Source organism: Crinia signifera, chromosome 5 (assembly GCF_055691185.1).
Source record: "Crinia signifera chromosome 5, ASM5569118v1, whole genome shotgun sequence".
NCBI lineage: Eukaryota > Metazoa > Chordata > Amphibia > Anura > Myobatrachidae > Crinia > Crinia signifera.
In genome coordinates, this window is record NC_139221.1 from 193,979,875 (window position 1) to 193,993,232 (window position 13,358).

The following is a 13,358-nucleotide window of genomic DNA, read 5'->3' on the forward strand; positions in this document are numbered from 1 at the left end:
GTCAGCAGCGCTGACAAGCGCGCTGCTGCGGTGCCGCCGCAGCAGCGTCCCGGCGCCCTTAGAAGGGCGGTCCAGGCACTTCCGCCCGGCGAGTCTCGGGGGAAGGACGCGACGTCCGCCCGGCTGCGGCGCGTCACTTCCGTCCAGCCGGGGGACTGCAATGAAAGTCCGGCCGCGTCACCCGGCGGTTGCCAGGCAACCAGGGGACGCCGGGCGGCGCGCGCCCCGACAGCGGGGATTAAGTAAAACAGGGTGAGGGCCGGATCTCACGGCGGAGGCTGATTGGCCAGCAGCACCCTTTTAAGGGGGCTGGCCCAACTCAGCCCCGCCGGTGATATTGTTTCTGTGGAGAGTCAGTTACTCTCTGGTGTCCCGGTCCCTGCTCTTTTCACCACCCTGCACCGGTCCTGTGCCGCCTCCCGTGCCACTTGCTCGGCCGCATCATACCGCCGGTCCTGCGGTTGTTCCGTGGTCAGCAGCTTTGTCCTCTGGTCCCGCCGAGATCCTCCAGACGTGCACCTCTCCATCCATTGCCGCTGGGGTTCCGATCCGGTTGTGTAAGTGCTCCAGTGGAGCCTGGTTCATTATTCTTTTATTTTTGTGGGCAAGCAGCCCTTATTTCTTTGGTTGTTCTTTCCTGGTTTATGCCTGGCCTCTCCGAAGTTAGGAAAGGCGCAGGCTAGGGGGAACTCGCCCGTTTTTGGGGTATCAGTATTTGTATTGTTTTTTGTAGGGGTGTCTTTGATATACCCCGTCACGTTTGCTCTGGTGTCTGTGACTCGGTCACACCCCCTGTCCTTGGTCTGGTGCCGCGAGATAGGGTGTTCTTTCCAGCTAGGCCCTATTAGCCAGTTCCTCCTCTTGGTCCGAGTCCCTGACGGTCGCCGTGGGTTTGTCCCTACATAACACCTGGCTGCATCGGGGTTAGAGTCGGCTTAACTGACTCTTTCGAACGCGGCGGCTACAGGCGAAGCCTAGCACCTTGCAGCCCGCGGTCACTGGTCCGGGACGGCCAACAGAGTCAGCGTAGGGCTTTGCCGTGGCCGTTCTAAACAGCGGTCCCGGCTGAGGGCTCAGCCCACCACCTACCTCATATCCACCCACGCACGTTACACCGGGGACCACATAAAAAATCCGTCCAATAATAAGATCTTTAAAATAAACTACAGGCTTACATGTACGTCTCAGTTTGTTATATATGTGTTGGTCTGCCCCTGTGGCAAATTCTATGTCGGCAAGACCGATTGCCAATTTAAGGTCAGAATGGCCCAACACAGGGTTGCCATTAGAACAGCAGTCCTGAAAGGTAATAGTGATCAGCCAGTCGCCCGGCATTATGCACAGATGGGTCATTCACCTACAGCGTTATCAATCATGTGCCTACTCTGGCTAGAGGGGTAATAGATCTAAAATGTTATTACAAAGAGAATCAAGGTGGATCTTTATGCAAAACATGCAAAACAAAGTCCATATGGTTTAAATGAGACACTTGGTTTAAACTGCTTCTTTTAAAACATGTGGTAGTTATCCCTGTAATGATATTTATATTTAGGCTTACAATATTATGCCATGTATTTGTGTTTTATATGCCGTTCCTTGATCTGTTCTGTCTGATTCTCACAGCATTGTTATGTAACTATGGTGACGGGCGCACTGGGGGTGACGTCATCGACTCATGCCGCCGCGGCCACGCTTCTGATGCCGGGGGCTGGTTCATAGGAGCACATAAATGGTGAGTGTTGATTTTCATGTATTGTTGCCCTGACGAAAATGTTCCGACATTGAAACGTTGGCAGACACTGGCATGTGTATGTGTCTTTATTTCTGAGTGCCGCCGTCCATCTGCTTGTTTGCGTGGGAGCCATGGTACATGGAGTCCCGTAACGGAGGAAGGCAACAGAGAAAGTTAAAACTACCCTTAGGGTGAAAATCCCTGTGTACTTATGATGTCACTGTCATATCAGTCTTTCATTGGGTATCTTTTATTTTTCAAGACAGCAGCACAGCGACGTGGCATTGAGCCAACCAATGTCTGGAGCTCTTCCTTCTTTATAATGTGGTGCCATGAGACAATTATAACCTCATTTAATTCTCTTTTATTGGATGGACGCCTCAGATGTACCAGTTTTTTCAAACGGAACCACAAATGTTCTATGGGGTTCAGGTCTGGGCTGTTTCCTGGCCATCCCAGCACCTGTATGTCATTCTCTGTGAACCATATATCCGTGCATTGTGGCAGGGAGCTGAATCCAGCTTGGAAAAAAATGGGGCATTATCTGGAAAAAAATCCCTGATAGAAGGTAGAAGTTTTGGCTGTAGGACCGTGTCAATGTACTTTCTACTCTTCAGTGTGCCATCTATGACATGAAAGCGGCCTACAGCATCTGCTGTCATACATGCCCAGATCATAACACTTGCAGGATTCTTTGTTGTCGCTTGAATGCAATCTGGATGTACCTCTTCCCCGATGCTACATATTTTCTCCCATCACTACCAAATATCGATATCTTAGTTTCGTCACTTCATATCACTTGTTTCCACTGACCTTCTGTCCATGCAATGTGTTCTTTTGCCCACTGTATTTGTTTTTGCCACTTCTTTTTATTCAGCAATGGCTTTTTTCGGGGAATCCTATCTTTTAGGCCAACCTCCGTTAGTCTTCTCCGTACCGTTCTTGAAATGACACAAACATCATTTGCATTCAGTTCACTGCAAATGGCCGCAGATGACATCCATCTGTCCCTGACACAAATTTGTTTTATTCTACTATCATCAACAGCTGTTGTGCACTTTTTCCGGCCTTTTCCTTCTTTGTTTTGTATAGATTGATAGCATAAACAAAACTTCTGTACTACTGATGTCACATTCCCACCAACTTCTCTCACAATTGCTGCATACGAAAGATCATCTTCACAAAAAACAACAAACCTTGATCTCTTCCTGGGTGACCAGTTACCACTTTCCCTGGACGACATTGTTTTATTTCTTTTTTACACTGTCAATAGCACTAAACAAACACACAAACATCCAACCATAAATGCACTTCAGTAACCAACTTTATTCTGCAAAATGAAACAGCCAAACTGACCTTTCCCACCTTTGAACATGACATTGCACCTGCTCAAATACATCAGCTGATCATTGGTCCTCAGAACGACGATTCCGATTGGCTAGTAGTAGCTGTTACTACAATCTGCTTCTTGAATCTCACGCATATCTTCTCTTGTAATGTAATATTTGATCTCTGTTTATTGTGTTGAATTCAGCATAAAATTTCCTTTAATTTGATATATGAAGCATTGCTGTGCGTGAAGTGTAACAGTTGTTTATAAGCATTCAAAGTTGAAAAACATTAATATTTCAAAAAGTGTCCGCAATTTTGGCCACCTGTGTGTGTGTGTGTGTGTGTGTGGATATATATTATATTATTATATATATAGTTTTTTTTTAATTTATTTTGTCTCAAGTAGCTCACGATCAATTAAGGTTGGAGACCACTGTATTAGTGCAATGTGGCTGTTTATTCTGTCAGGTCCGTGTATCTGGTGGTTGCCAATCAACAGCATCTGTGATGCCGTCCACTTTTGGTGAGGTCTGATGATGTCCCCGAATGAACGTGCCTGCTGAGAGTGGTTAGTTTGGTGACCGAAAGGGCCTCTGATAGCTGTGGTGGAGGTGGAATTTACATAAGCGCTGATTATACACTGTAACATTTTAGGAAAGGAAAGTTTCCCTTTTAAGCTCTAAGAAGAGATCATCCTTCTTTGTCAACAGACCCCGCCCCCTATTAGGGTTGCTTCCAAAATTTTCCCGGGTCGGTTTTCAAACCCAATCCGCCCCTGTACACATGTATCGATTTTTGGCTATTTTCAATTCGATTTTGCTTATAGAAACAAAATCGAATCCACATCGAATGGTTTTTAGGACACATTCAATGCGCGTTCCCGTTTTCTCAAATTCGAACAGGAAAATCTACTGTGCAGCCAAGGAAATACCGAATTTGATCTAGTAAATTGAATGTGTACAATGTACCATGAATGTAAATCGAATTCGATATCTAATGCTAAAGTACAGATCTAATGCCAAATTGAATGGCAAGATCTAATACCATATCTAATAGAAAATCTAATATAACATTAAATCTAAAGCAAAACAAAGTGTGTGTACATAGCTTTACTTTTTGACTTCCACATGTATATACCTATATTTATGAATATATATGGTTTTATTTCTTCTGATCAGAGTGAGTGCTATATGGACTGTGTTCTTCCCTTCTTTGTTTCATGTTTGTATATCTGTATGTAGGATAACCTACTGAGATCATAATATCATATCCCTAATTCTCTAACCCAATCCCCTAAATTTACCCTAATAGACTAACCCCTAAAACAAAAGGACAGATTGGTTGGGCCACAAAGTTCTTATTGGGTATGGGTTATTTGTTCGACAGTGTCTAGGTCAAGTCATTAGGTTGACCACTAATAATCAACATGAGCAAACGGTCATGATGGGAAAAGTAAGACATGCATTGTTTGTTTTATGGTGTCTAGATTGACATGGACACCATATAACCGTACTGCGTCCCCTTGCATGGCTCACTGTGCTTGGCAAGTTTCAGGCACAGTGATACCTCTATACCCACTGGGATGGTAAAGTATGAACAAGTCTGTTTAAAAAAACAAAACCATGTATTGACCAAATTACGGTCGACCAATAATGGTTGACCTGATGACTGTCGACCTAATGACCACATAACGTTCTTATCTGCTGTCAAATTCTCTGTTTCAGATATAGGAATATTGGCAGTCTTTAAAAAAAGCTGAATCTGAAAACCTTTTAATGTTATCGGAAACAGCAGCATTGAATAGGCAAGTGTTGCTATTTCCACCGGCGGAAATAGCTACATAGATTGAATGTGTGCCGGACGGGGTCCTGACAGTCGGGATCCCGAAAGGCATTTACCCGACCTAGGGATCCCGACTGTCAAAACACACAGCCGGTTTCCCGACGGCCACCTGCTATTTTCCCTTGTGGGGTTCCACGACCCCATAGAGGGAGAATAGAAGAGGTGGCTCGCGTAGCATAGTGAGCCACCGTGCCCGCAAGGGGCTTAGTTGCGTTCACCATGCTGTCTGGGTCCGGCCAGTCGGGATCTCAATGTCGGGCTAATGACTGTCAGGATCCCGACTGTCAGACCCCTGTACCACATCCGATTTGAATACACCCATATTGTTACTTAAAACTTATACTGACATAGGGCCAGATTTACTAAGCTTCAACAGTGATAAAATGGAGAGTGATCAAGTACCAGCCAATCAGCTCCTAACTGCCATGTTTCAGGCTGTGTTTGAAAAATGAGTGCTTGGTTGACGTGGAAGGTTTTTTTTTTCTATTCCTTTGCTGATTGGTTGAGGCAAGTTTTCTTTTTCTACAGCTTTTACCATCCATAGCCTTCATCTTGTTCAATTACACCTCTCTTTCACATCAAAATTCCTGGTCAGACCATGGTCTTTGAACACTGTAGTTTCCAAATTCTGACCCAGCTTCATACACCATTTCCACAGCACTTTGACCTGGGTCTGCACCATATACACTGAACCTGGGTCCCTGTTTTTTCTTGGGGATGTCCTTAAAAATGTCCATCAATGGATCATTTTGGGGCTACAACCCTTTATCAATTATTCCCCCATGCAGCAGCACACAGCATCACCCATGTGCTCCCCTGCAGCAGACCTCTCCCCCTGTGTTCCCCTCTGCAGCACCACATCTCCCCAACTGCAGCAGCACATCTTCTCCACTTCCCCTGCGGCTGATGGGAACTAGTAGCGTGGCTACTTGTTCCCATCTGCCACAGGGACCCCACCGCTGACTGCCCAGCCACCACAGGGACCCAGCTGTGGCACTTCTGCTCAGGTATCACCTGCCTCAACCTGTGCTGGGACCATTTATACCGGCTTCTACCCAGATCCTAGCCGTGTTCAACCCAGGTCAGGACACACGTTGACCCATTTACACAACTTGTTACCCAGGTTTTTGTGGGGGTGTAAAAGGGGTATTATTCGCCTACTATCTATAAACACATCTCTTCTCACTTGTGTTCATTCATTTCTACCACTGACTTGCCCCTGGTAACATGCAGACTGCTCATCTGCTTCCCTATGTCTCAGCTGTATTGTGTACTAAGAATTGTGCTGCAAATTGTTACCTGTGCTCTGTTTTTGTTCTACAGTTATTGATATGTTTAGTTTTGTGTGCCCTGTATTGTTCTAATGTGTGCCCTATGTATGGCATTGCAAACCACTTGTGGTGCCTTTATAAATAAAGTTTCTCTTTCAATGGTCCTGGTGACACAGCTTCACATAGGGATGTAGGAGGGTCCGCAAGAGCCAGGCACCTATACCAAAGCTTTTAGAGAGGTAGGCTCCTCCCACTGCATCCCAGAATCCTCAGTTCATTTTAGGTGCCCACTGGAGTGGGTGCTATACTGAAGAGGCTGCTGCGCAGCCGAAGGATTAGAGCTAGATAGGTGTTTTTTATTTTATTAATTTTACACTTATTAGGTAGGACGCAGTGCTGAGGATTCTCATAGAATCCTCACACTGCCAGCGCAGCAGGGACTGACCGAAGTGCGTCCTGTCAGCTCCCTGCGCACGGAGACACTGTCTGCTCTCTCTGTGCGGCGCTTTCAGCTTCTATTAAGAGGCTGCCTGGGCTCCGGAGTGTCCCTGAACCGGTGAGGGTCATGGGGGATGGGCGCTCCTTTATGGTGGTGGCCATTTTAATGGAGCTTGCAAGCTGAGATCTTTATACAAAAAAGACAGCAGCTTGTCACAGGGCCTGCGGGCGATTCCAAGTGGTCCCCATTTGAAGGGGAGATCCAGCAGTGGGAGTGGCTACTGGGGGTAGTTTGGCGCCAAAACTCCACAGACCCCGCAGTAGCAGGGACAGTTGGTCTCTTCCCTCACTCTGCTTGGCGCCGCTTTGGGAGACGCTGACTGCGGAGCTGAAGCGCTGTTTCTGGCTGAGTGGTGGATTTTCCTGGGCATCGCTACCCCCCTTCTTCTGGAGGAGATTTCCGGAGCTTTAGACAGATAAGTGCTGTGATATATTGATTCAGTACATAGCGCCTGTCATTTTGCACTGTGTGAATTACTTTTATCATGACAGAGCAACAGTCTGTAGCTTTGGGGGAGGGAGCCCCATTTACATTGAGCGTGTGCAGTATTTGTGCACTCCAAATTTCCCCTGAACAGATGGCCAAGGGGGGATTGTGCCCTGCTTGCGCATCTGTGAGACCCATGGGAAGTGTACCCCAGAGGGTTGAGCAGACATAGCCTGCGTGGGCTAGTGCCCTTGGCAGGTCAGTGAATGCCTTAGTGCTATGTCATCCTCTCAACAATCCTCATGCTCTTTGCCTTTAACTCAAGCAGATCCTGGTTTGCTGCAGGTAATGCAGGATACTGCAAAAGGTATCAGCAGGTTTAATGCTCTGCTGGATAGATTTGACAATGATTCCGAGGGGACTCCTAGACAGTCTTATTCAGTCCCTCTGTTACCTGTTGATTCAGGGGAGGAAGGACCTCGGATATTCCCTGGGAGCAGGGTGATGATAATGAGAATACCTCAACCCCTGGGGTGGAGGATTTGATTGCTGCTGTTAAGCAGGCCTTGAATTTGTCAGAGGAAGACAAAACTCCTTTTAACGGGGTGTTTAAAAGGCAACGTAGAGAGGCTGTTACCTTCCCGGCAGATGAAGGTTTGCAGGATCTTTTTAGAAGGGGCTTGGAAAATGCCTGATAAAAGACTCCAGATGCCTAAGAGGTTTTTGAGTCTCTATCCTATGCCTGAGGAGCATACAAATCTCTGGGAGAAGGTTCCTGTGGTGGACGCTTCGGTAGCCAGACTTTCAAAAGCTACAGTGCTCCCAGTCCAAGGGGGTGCGGCTATTAAGGACCCCGTAGATAAGCTTGAAGGAAACCTTAAAGCTATATTTGAGGGGGTGGGATTTACTCTCAGGCCTCTTATAGCTTCTGCTTGGGTTTCAAAAGCCATGATTGTATGGGCAAGTGGTTTGAGTACAATGGTGCATGCATATCCGTCTTACTGTTTGCTGAAAAATTGAAGGCGGAAGCGGAATATGTCTTAGAGGCTGAGGAAGAAGCGCTTAAGATGGCTTCTAAGGTGTCCGCTATCTCGGTTAATGCCAGAAGAGTCCTGTGGCTCAAAGCATGGGAAGCGGATATTGAGTCTAAAAAGGCCTTAGAGCAGGGGTGGCCAACCGGTCAGAGCTAAAGAGCCGAAAAATATCAGTCGTCAAGCCAAAGAGCCAACATCATGCGCGTGCCAAAAAGGGGCGTGATCAGGGGAGTGGTCAGGGGCGTGGTCATATGACACAAGGAGAGTGGCCACATGACAAAACTTTATGCCCCCAGTGCCAGATATGCCCACCACAGTGCCAAACATCACATGCCCCCCACAGTGCCAAACATCACATGCCCCCCACAGTGCCAAACATCACATGCCCCCCCACAGTGCCAAACATCATATGCCCCCCACAGTGCCAAACATCACATGCCCCCCACAGTGCCAAACATCACATGCCCCCCACAGTGCCAAACATCATATGCCCCCACAGTTAGGAAGCTGGGCCCTCCAGCACAGGTGTTGCCCACAGTGCAACACCTATGCTGGAGGGCCCAGCTTCCTAACTAAAGGGCCCACCTAGAGGGCCAGGAGGGCCCAACAAATGAGCCACGGGCCCTTCTGGCCCGACTAATGCGCACACAGGCCAGAAGGGCCTGAATTTGCCCACGGGCCTAGTGCCCGACACCCGGTGGTCTAGGGTGGATGGAGGGTAGGAGGCCAAAGGCCCCTACCTGGTGTTGGGAGAGGCCGCTGGGGGGAGCTTCGTCAGCTCTTTTGCTTCCCACCCCCGCTGGCCTCTCCGGGAGCCATCTTCTTTTTTCTTGCAGAAGGCGCCGGAGATCTTCTGTCTTGATCCCGGCGTCTTCTGGCCTCTTCAGCGGCGCCGGAACTCTTCTCCCCGTCGCCGCCTTCTGCGCCATACTCCGGCGGCTTCTCACGTCTTCAGGAGCGCTCCTGCGCTCCGCCGGCGTGGAGAAGACTTTTCGCCCTCCCGCTGGCATCGGATGTGTCGCCGGGGGCAGGGCGGAAACGGCGCGGCGAGCGCTGATTGGCTCGCCGCGGCCGTTTCCTATTGGCCGCCGATGCTGCGTTTTGAATTTGGCAGCAGAATTGGCGCCAAATTCAAAACCCCGCTTTGCAGACGGGAGGCTGGAGCCGCAATTTACAGCGCGGCGAGCCGCGGGTTGGCCACCGCTGCCTTAGAGGCTTTAGCTTTCAAAGGTAAACTGCTGTTTGGTTCCGAGCTGGAGGAAATTATAAAGCAGGCCACCGGGGGGAAAAGTACCATTCTCTCCCCCCCTCAACTAAGCAGACCTCTAGTAATGGCGGCTGTTCTCCATTTGCGGGGTATCCTAGTGATACCTTATTTGGACAATCTGCTGTTCAAAGCGGAATCAGCAGAGACATTACAAAAGCATTTAACAGAGGCTATTCAGTTTTTGCAAGCTCACGGATGGCTGTTAAATTTGCAGAAGTCACAACTGGTCCCTGCCCAGAGGATTCAATTCCTGGGATGCATTCTGGATACACACTTGCATCGAGTATTCCTACCAGAGGTGAAAGCCAAGGACATTTGCCTCCTGGTAGTGTCGATTCCCGTCGATCTGGAAATGTCTGAAGTTGCTGGGCAAAATGGTGGCGACTTTCAAGACTCTGCAGTACGCCAGATTCCATTCTCAAGCCTTTCAGTGGAACATCTTGACATCCTGGTCGGGGAACACGCAGACCATGAAGTCAGAAAGGGTGACGCTGACTTTGGAAACCAGGTACTCTCTCTAAAATGGTGGACGGATGTGCATTCCCTTCAGTGGGGTCGGTGTCTTCATTCTTGGGACTGGCTGGTAGTTACTACCGACGACAGTCTCAGGGGCTAAGGGGCAGTAATCCTGGACCTAAGGCTTCAGGGCCTGTGGACTGGAGTAGAGTCAGCTCTCCCGATCAATGTCCTAGAGCTTCGTGCAGTATGGAAGGCTTTATCCCTGGCAGAAGACAGGCTGAGGGGCCTCCCCATAAGGATTCAGTCGGACAACGCCGCGGCTGTGGCATATCTGAATCATCAGGGCGGCACATGCAGCAAACTGGCTATGAGGGAGGTGTCGCGAATTCTTGTGTGGGCGGAGCTAAATGTTCCGGCTTTATTGGCAGTATTCATACCGGGAGTGAGGAATGTGGAGGCCGACTTCTTGAGCAGGGAAGCACTGCTGGAAGGGGAGTGGGCCTTGAATCCACAGATATTCCAGGAGATTGTGTCCCGGTGGGGGCTCCCGGAGGTGGATTTAATGGCGTCCAGGTTCAACCGTCAGGTTCCCAGATTCTTTTCCAGAACAAGGGATCCCCTGGCGGCAGCAGTGGATGCATGGACAGTGCCCTGGTCAGGGAGCCTGGCATACATTTTTCCACCATTTCCGATGATTGCCAGGGTTCTGAAGAGGATCAAATCCCAAAGGATTCCAGTAATACTGATAGCACCAGATTGGACGAGGAGGTCTTAGTCTCTGAACACTGGAATACCATCAGTAGAGTCGTGGTGTCTACCTCTAAGGCCAGACCTACTAAGTCAAGGTCCGTTTTTCCATCAGGATTTAGCTCAGCTAACTTTGACGGCTTGGCTATTGAAACCGCTATTTTAAAGAAAAAAGGATTTTCGGAGGCGGTTGTGAATACGATGATCAAGGCTAGGAAGTTGGTGTCTTCGGCTAATTACTATAGAGTCTGGAAGACATATATTCGATGGTGTGAACGCCAGAAGTCTCATTTGTCTAGATTTAGGCTATCTAAGTTGCTTGAATTCCTTCAGGATGGCTTTTCTTCAGGGCTGAGTCTCCAGTCTCTTAAAGTCCAGATATCGGCTTTATCTATTTTCATTCAGAGAAGAGTGGCTGTGATTCCGGAGGTGCAAACCTTCCTACAGGGAGTTACCAGATTAAAACCACCGTACAAACAACCGGTGGCACCATTGGATTTGTTTCTGGTGTTGGAGATTCTTCAAAAGCCTCCTTTTGAACCATTAATGTCAGCTGACCTCAAGTTTCTTACTTGGAAGTTGGTATTTTTGTTGGCTGTTTCCTCTGCAAAGAGAGTTTGGGAGTTGGGAGCGTTGTCTTGTAAGCCTCCTTTCTTAATTTTTCATGATAATAGGACTGTCCTGAGAACAGTACCTAATTTTTTGCCAAAAGTGGTTTCTGCTTTCAATTTAAATCAGGATATTGTTCTTCCTGTGTTACAACCCCCTGAGGGTTCCAAGAAAAGGGACAAATTGAGAAATTTGGAAGTGGTGCGTGACTTGCGCATTTATGTGGACAGAGTGAAGGTTTTTTGGAAGACAGATAATTTACTGGTCTTGTATGATGTACACAAGATAGGCTGGCCTGCTTCAAAACAGACCATTGCTAGATGGCTGAGATCTGTTATTGCTTTTGCATATACTAAGGTTTGTAGGCCTGTACCGTCTAGAACAAATGCACATACCACCAGATCTGTTGCTACCGCTTGGGCGGTGCACCATGGGGCTACGGCTGAGCAAGTATGAAGGGCTGCCACTTGGTCATTTGTTCACACTTTTGCCAAATTCTATAGGTTCCATGAGTTCGTGTCGGAGAACGCATCATTCGGGCGAGCAGTGATGAGAGCTTCAGACCTGAGCGTACCCTCCCAAAGGACCGGCTCTTGAACGTCCCTATGTGAGAAAAAGGGATTTTTGTAAGAACTTAACGTTCAAATCCCTTTCTCTGATATGGTCCTGGTGACACAGCAATCCCTCCCTTACACTCAGTAAGTATTGCCATTTTCATGATATGTCATGTTATGATGGTAAAATTTAAAGTTTGTGCATATAATATGTTCAGGCGTTGTACTGAGTTAATGTATTCCAGTGGCTTTGTAAGTTGAACTGAGGATTCTGGGATGCAGTAGGAGGAGCCTACCTCTCTAAAAGCTTTGGTATAGGTGCCTGGCAACTGCGGACCCTCCTACTTCCCTATTTGAAGCTGTGTCACCAGGACCAAATCAGAGAAAGGGATTCGAACGGTAAGTTCTTACAAAAATCCCTTTTTAATGATTAATCATCCACGTGGACTATGATTGGGAATAGTAACCTCTTCCATGCAAAGTGGTGGTAGAGAAATGTACCTTACCAAATGCACAATGAGCTCAGCAGTACACTAATTGGGGATACATGTTTAAAAAAAATTAAAACAATTACACCAAAACGCAAAAAAGTGGTCAACCTTTTTTTCTGTCCACCGTTTTCATGTTAACCTTTTTTATGGGTCAAACTTTTTCCCATGTCTACCTGTTCCATGTTGACCCAATGATCAATTTCCATATACACTTGGCAAATGCAGGAAAAAAATGAATTTAAATACCATCTTTTCCTAAAATAACGTGATTAAATCAGACTGCTTTAATTTTATCTGGTTTATTGGAATAGCGCCTCATATAATCACTAGTAGAACCTTCTGAGTGTGTACACAGCACCTAAGCACATTGGATGACATATCATTTGCTCAGCTGGTATGTATGTATGTATGTATGTATATATAAACTTGTGTACTCTTTGTTTTGTCCTTTCCAATATAGCGCCTTCTGTCTGTACAAGACCAAAAGCCCCTTCATCTAACAAAAGGTAGCATTGGCTGTCTTGGCGAGAAAATCTATAATGCGAGTGAACGGAAACAGGTTTCTGGACTGCTTGAAGACACCAGTGATTTGTCCCAAATGGGGCATACAGATTCTCATGCTTGGTTGTATTCATCATTGTTAAACATCAATAGAACTGCTGAAATTGACTGTAAAAACGGGGGAAAAATTGTTCTCTGTAAAGAAGGAATTTTGCAGAGAAGCCCAGTCGCTCTGACCTGAAGATTTCTCAAATGCACTTAGCAAATATATGCAAACTTTACAATAAATATAATTACCTTGTCATATAATTACCTTGTCAATGTCATAATAAAACAGTACCTTGCACAAGGATGCTGTTGATTAGTGCCAGCAAGTTTATGTACTTTCAAAATAGCCAATAGCTAGATGTGCCAAACAGTCTCTGGTGGTTTCTTACCTTCTCCCTGCAGTGGCTCTAGCGCAGTCTTCTGGGTCTCGGTGCTGCATTGAAAGTCATGTAACATCCTAATATGTATTGCTTAGTCTGCTTGAATAAAAGAAGGTCCAAACTCAGTGTGTTGAAAGCAAAGGAGGTTTACTCCCAGCAGCAGCTC

At 47.1% G+C, this 13,358-nt stretch overlaps 1 protein-coding gene across 4 annotated transcripts in view; it reads left to right on the plus strand.

The window, feature by feature from the left end:
* ANKS6 (ankyrin repeat and sterile alpha motif domain containing 6) overlaps nt 1–12,906 on the plus strand; it is a 242,328-nt gene extending 229,422 nt beyond the window's left edge. For all 4 annotated transcript variants that reach the window (XM_083188370.1, XM_083188372.1, XM_083188369.1 and 1 more), the window contains one exon: nt 12,724–12,906. In XM_083188370.1, the coding sequence (XP_083044496.1) occupies nt 12,724–12,773 (50 nt within the window). In that variant the 3' untranslated portion in view covers nt 12,774–12,906. The remainder of the gene's footprint in view (nt 1–12,723) is intronic.
* The last annotated feature ends 452 nt before the right edge of the window (nt 12,907–13,358 follow it).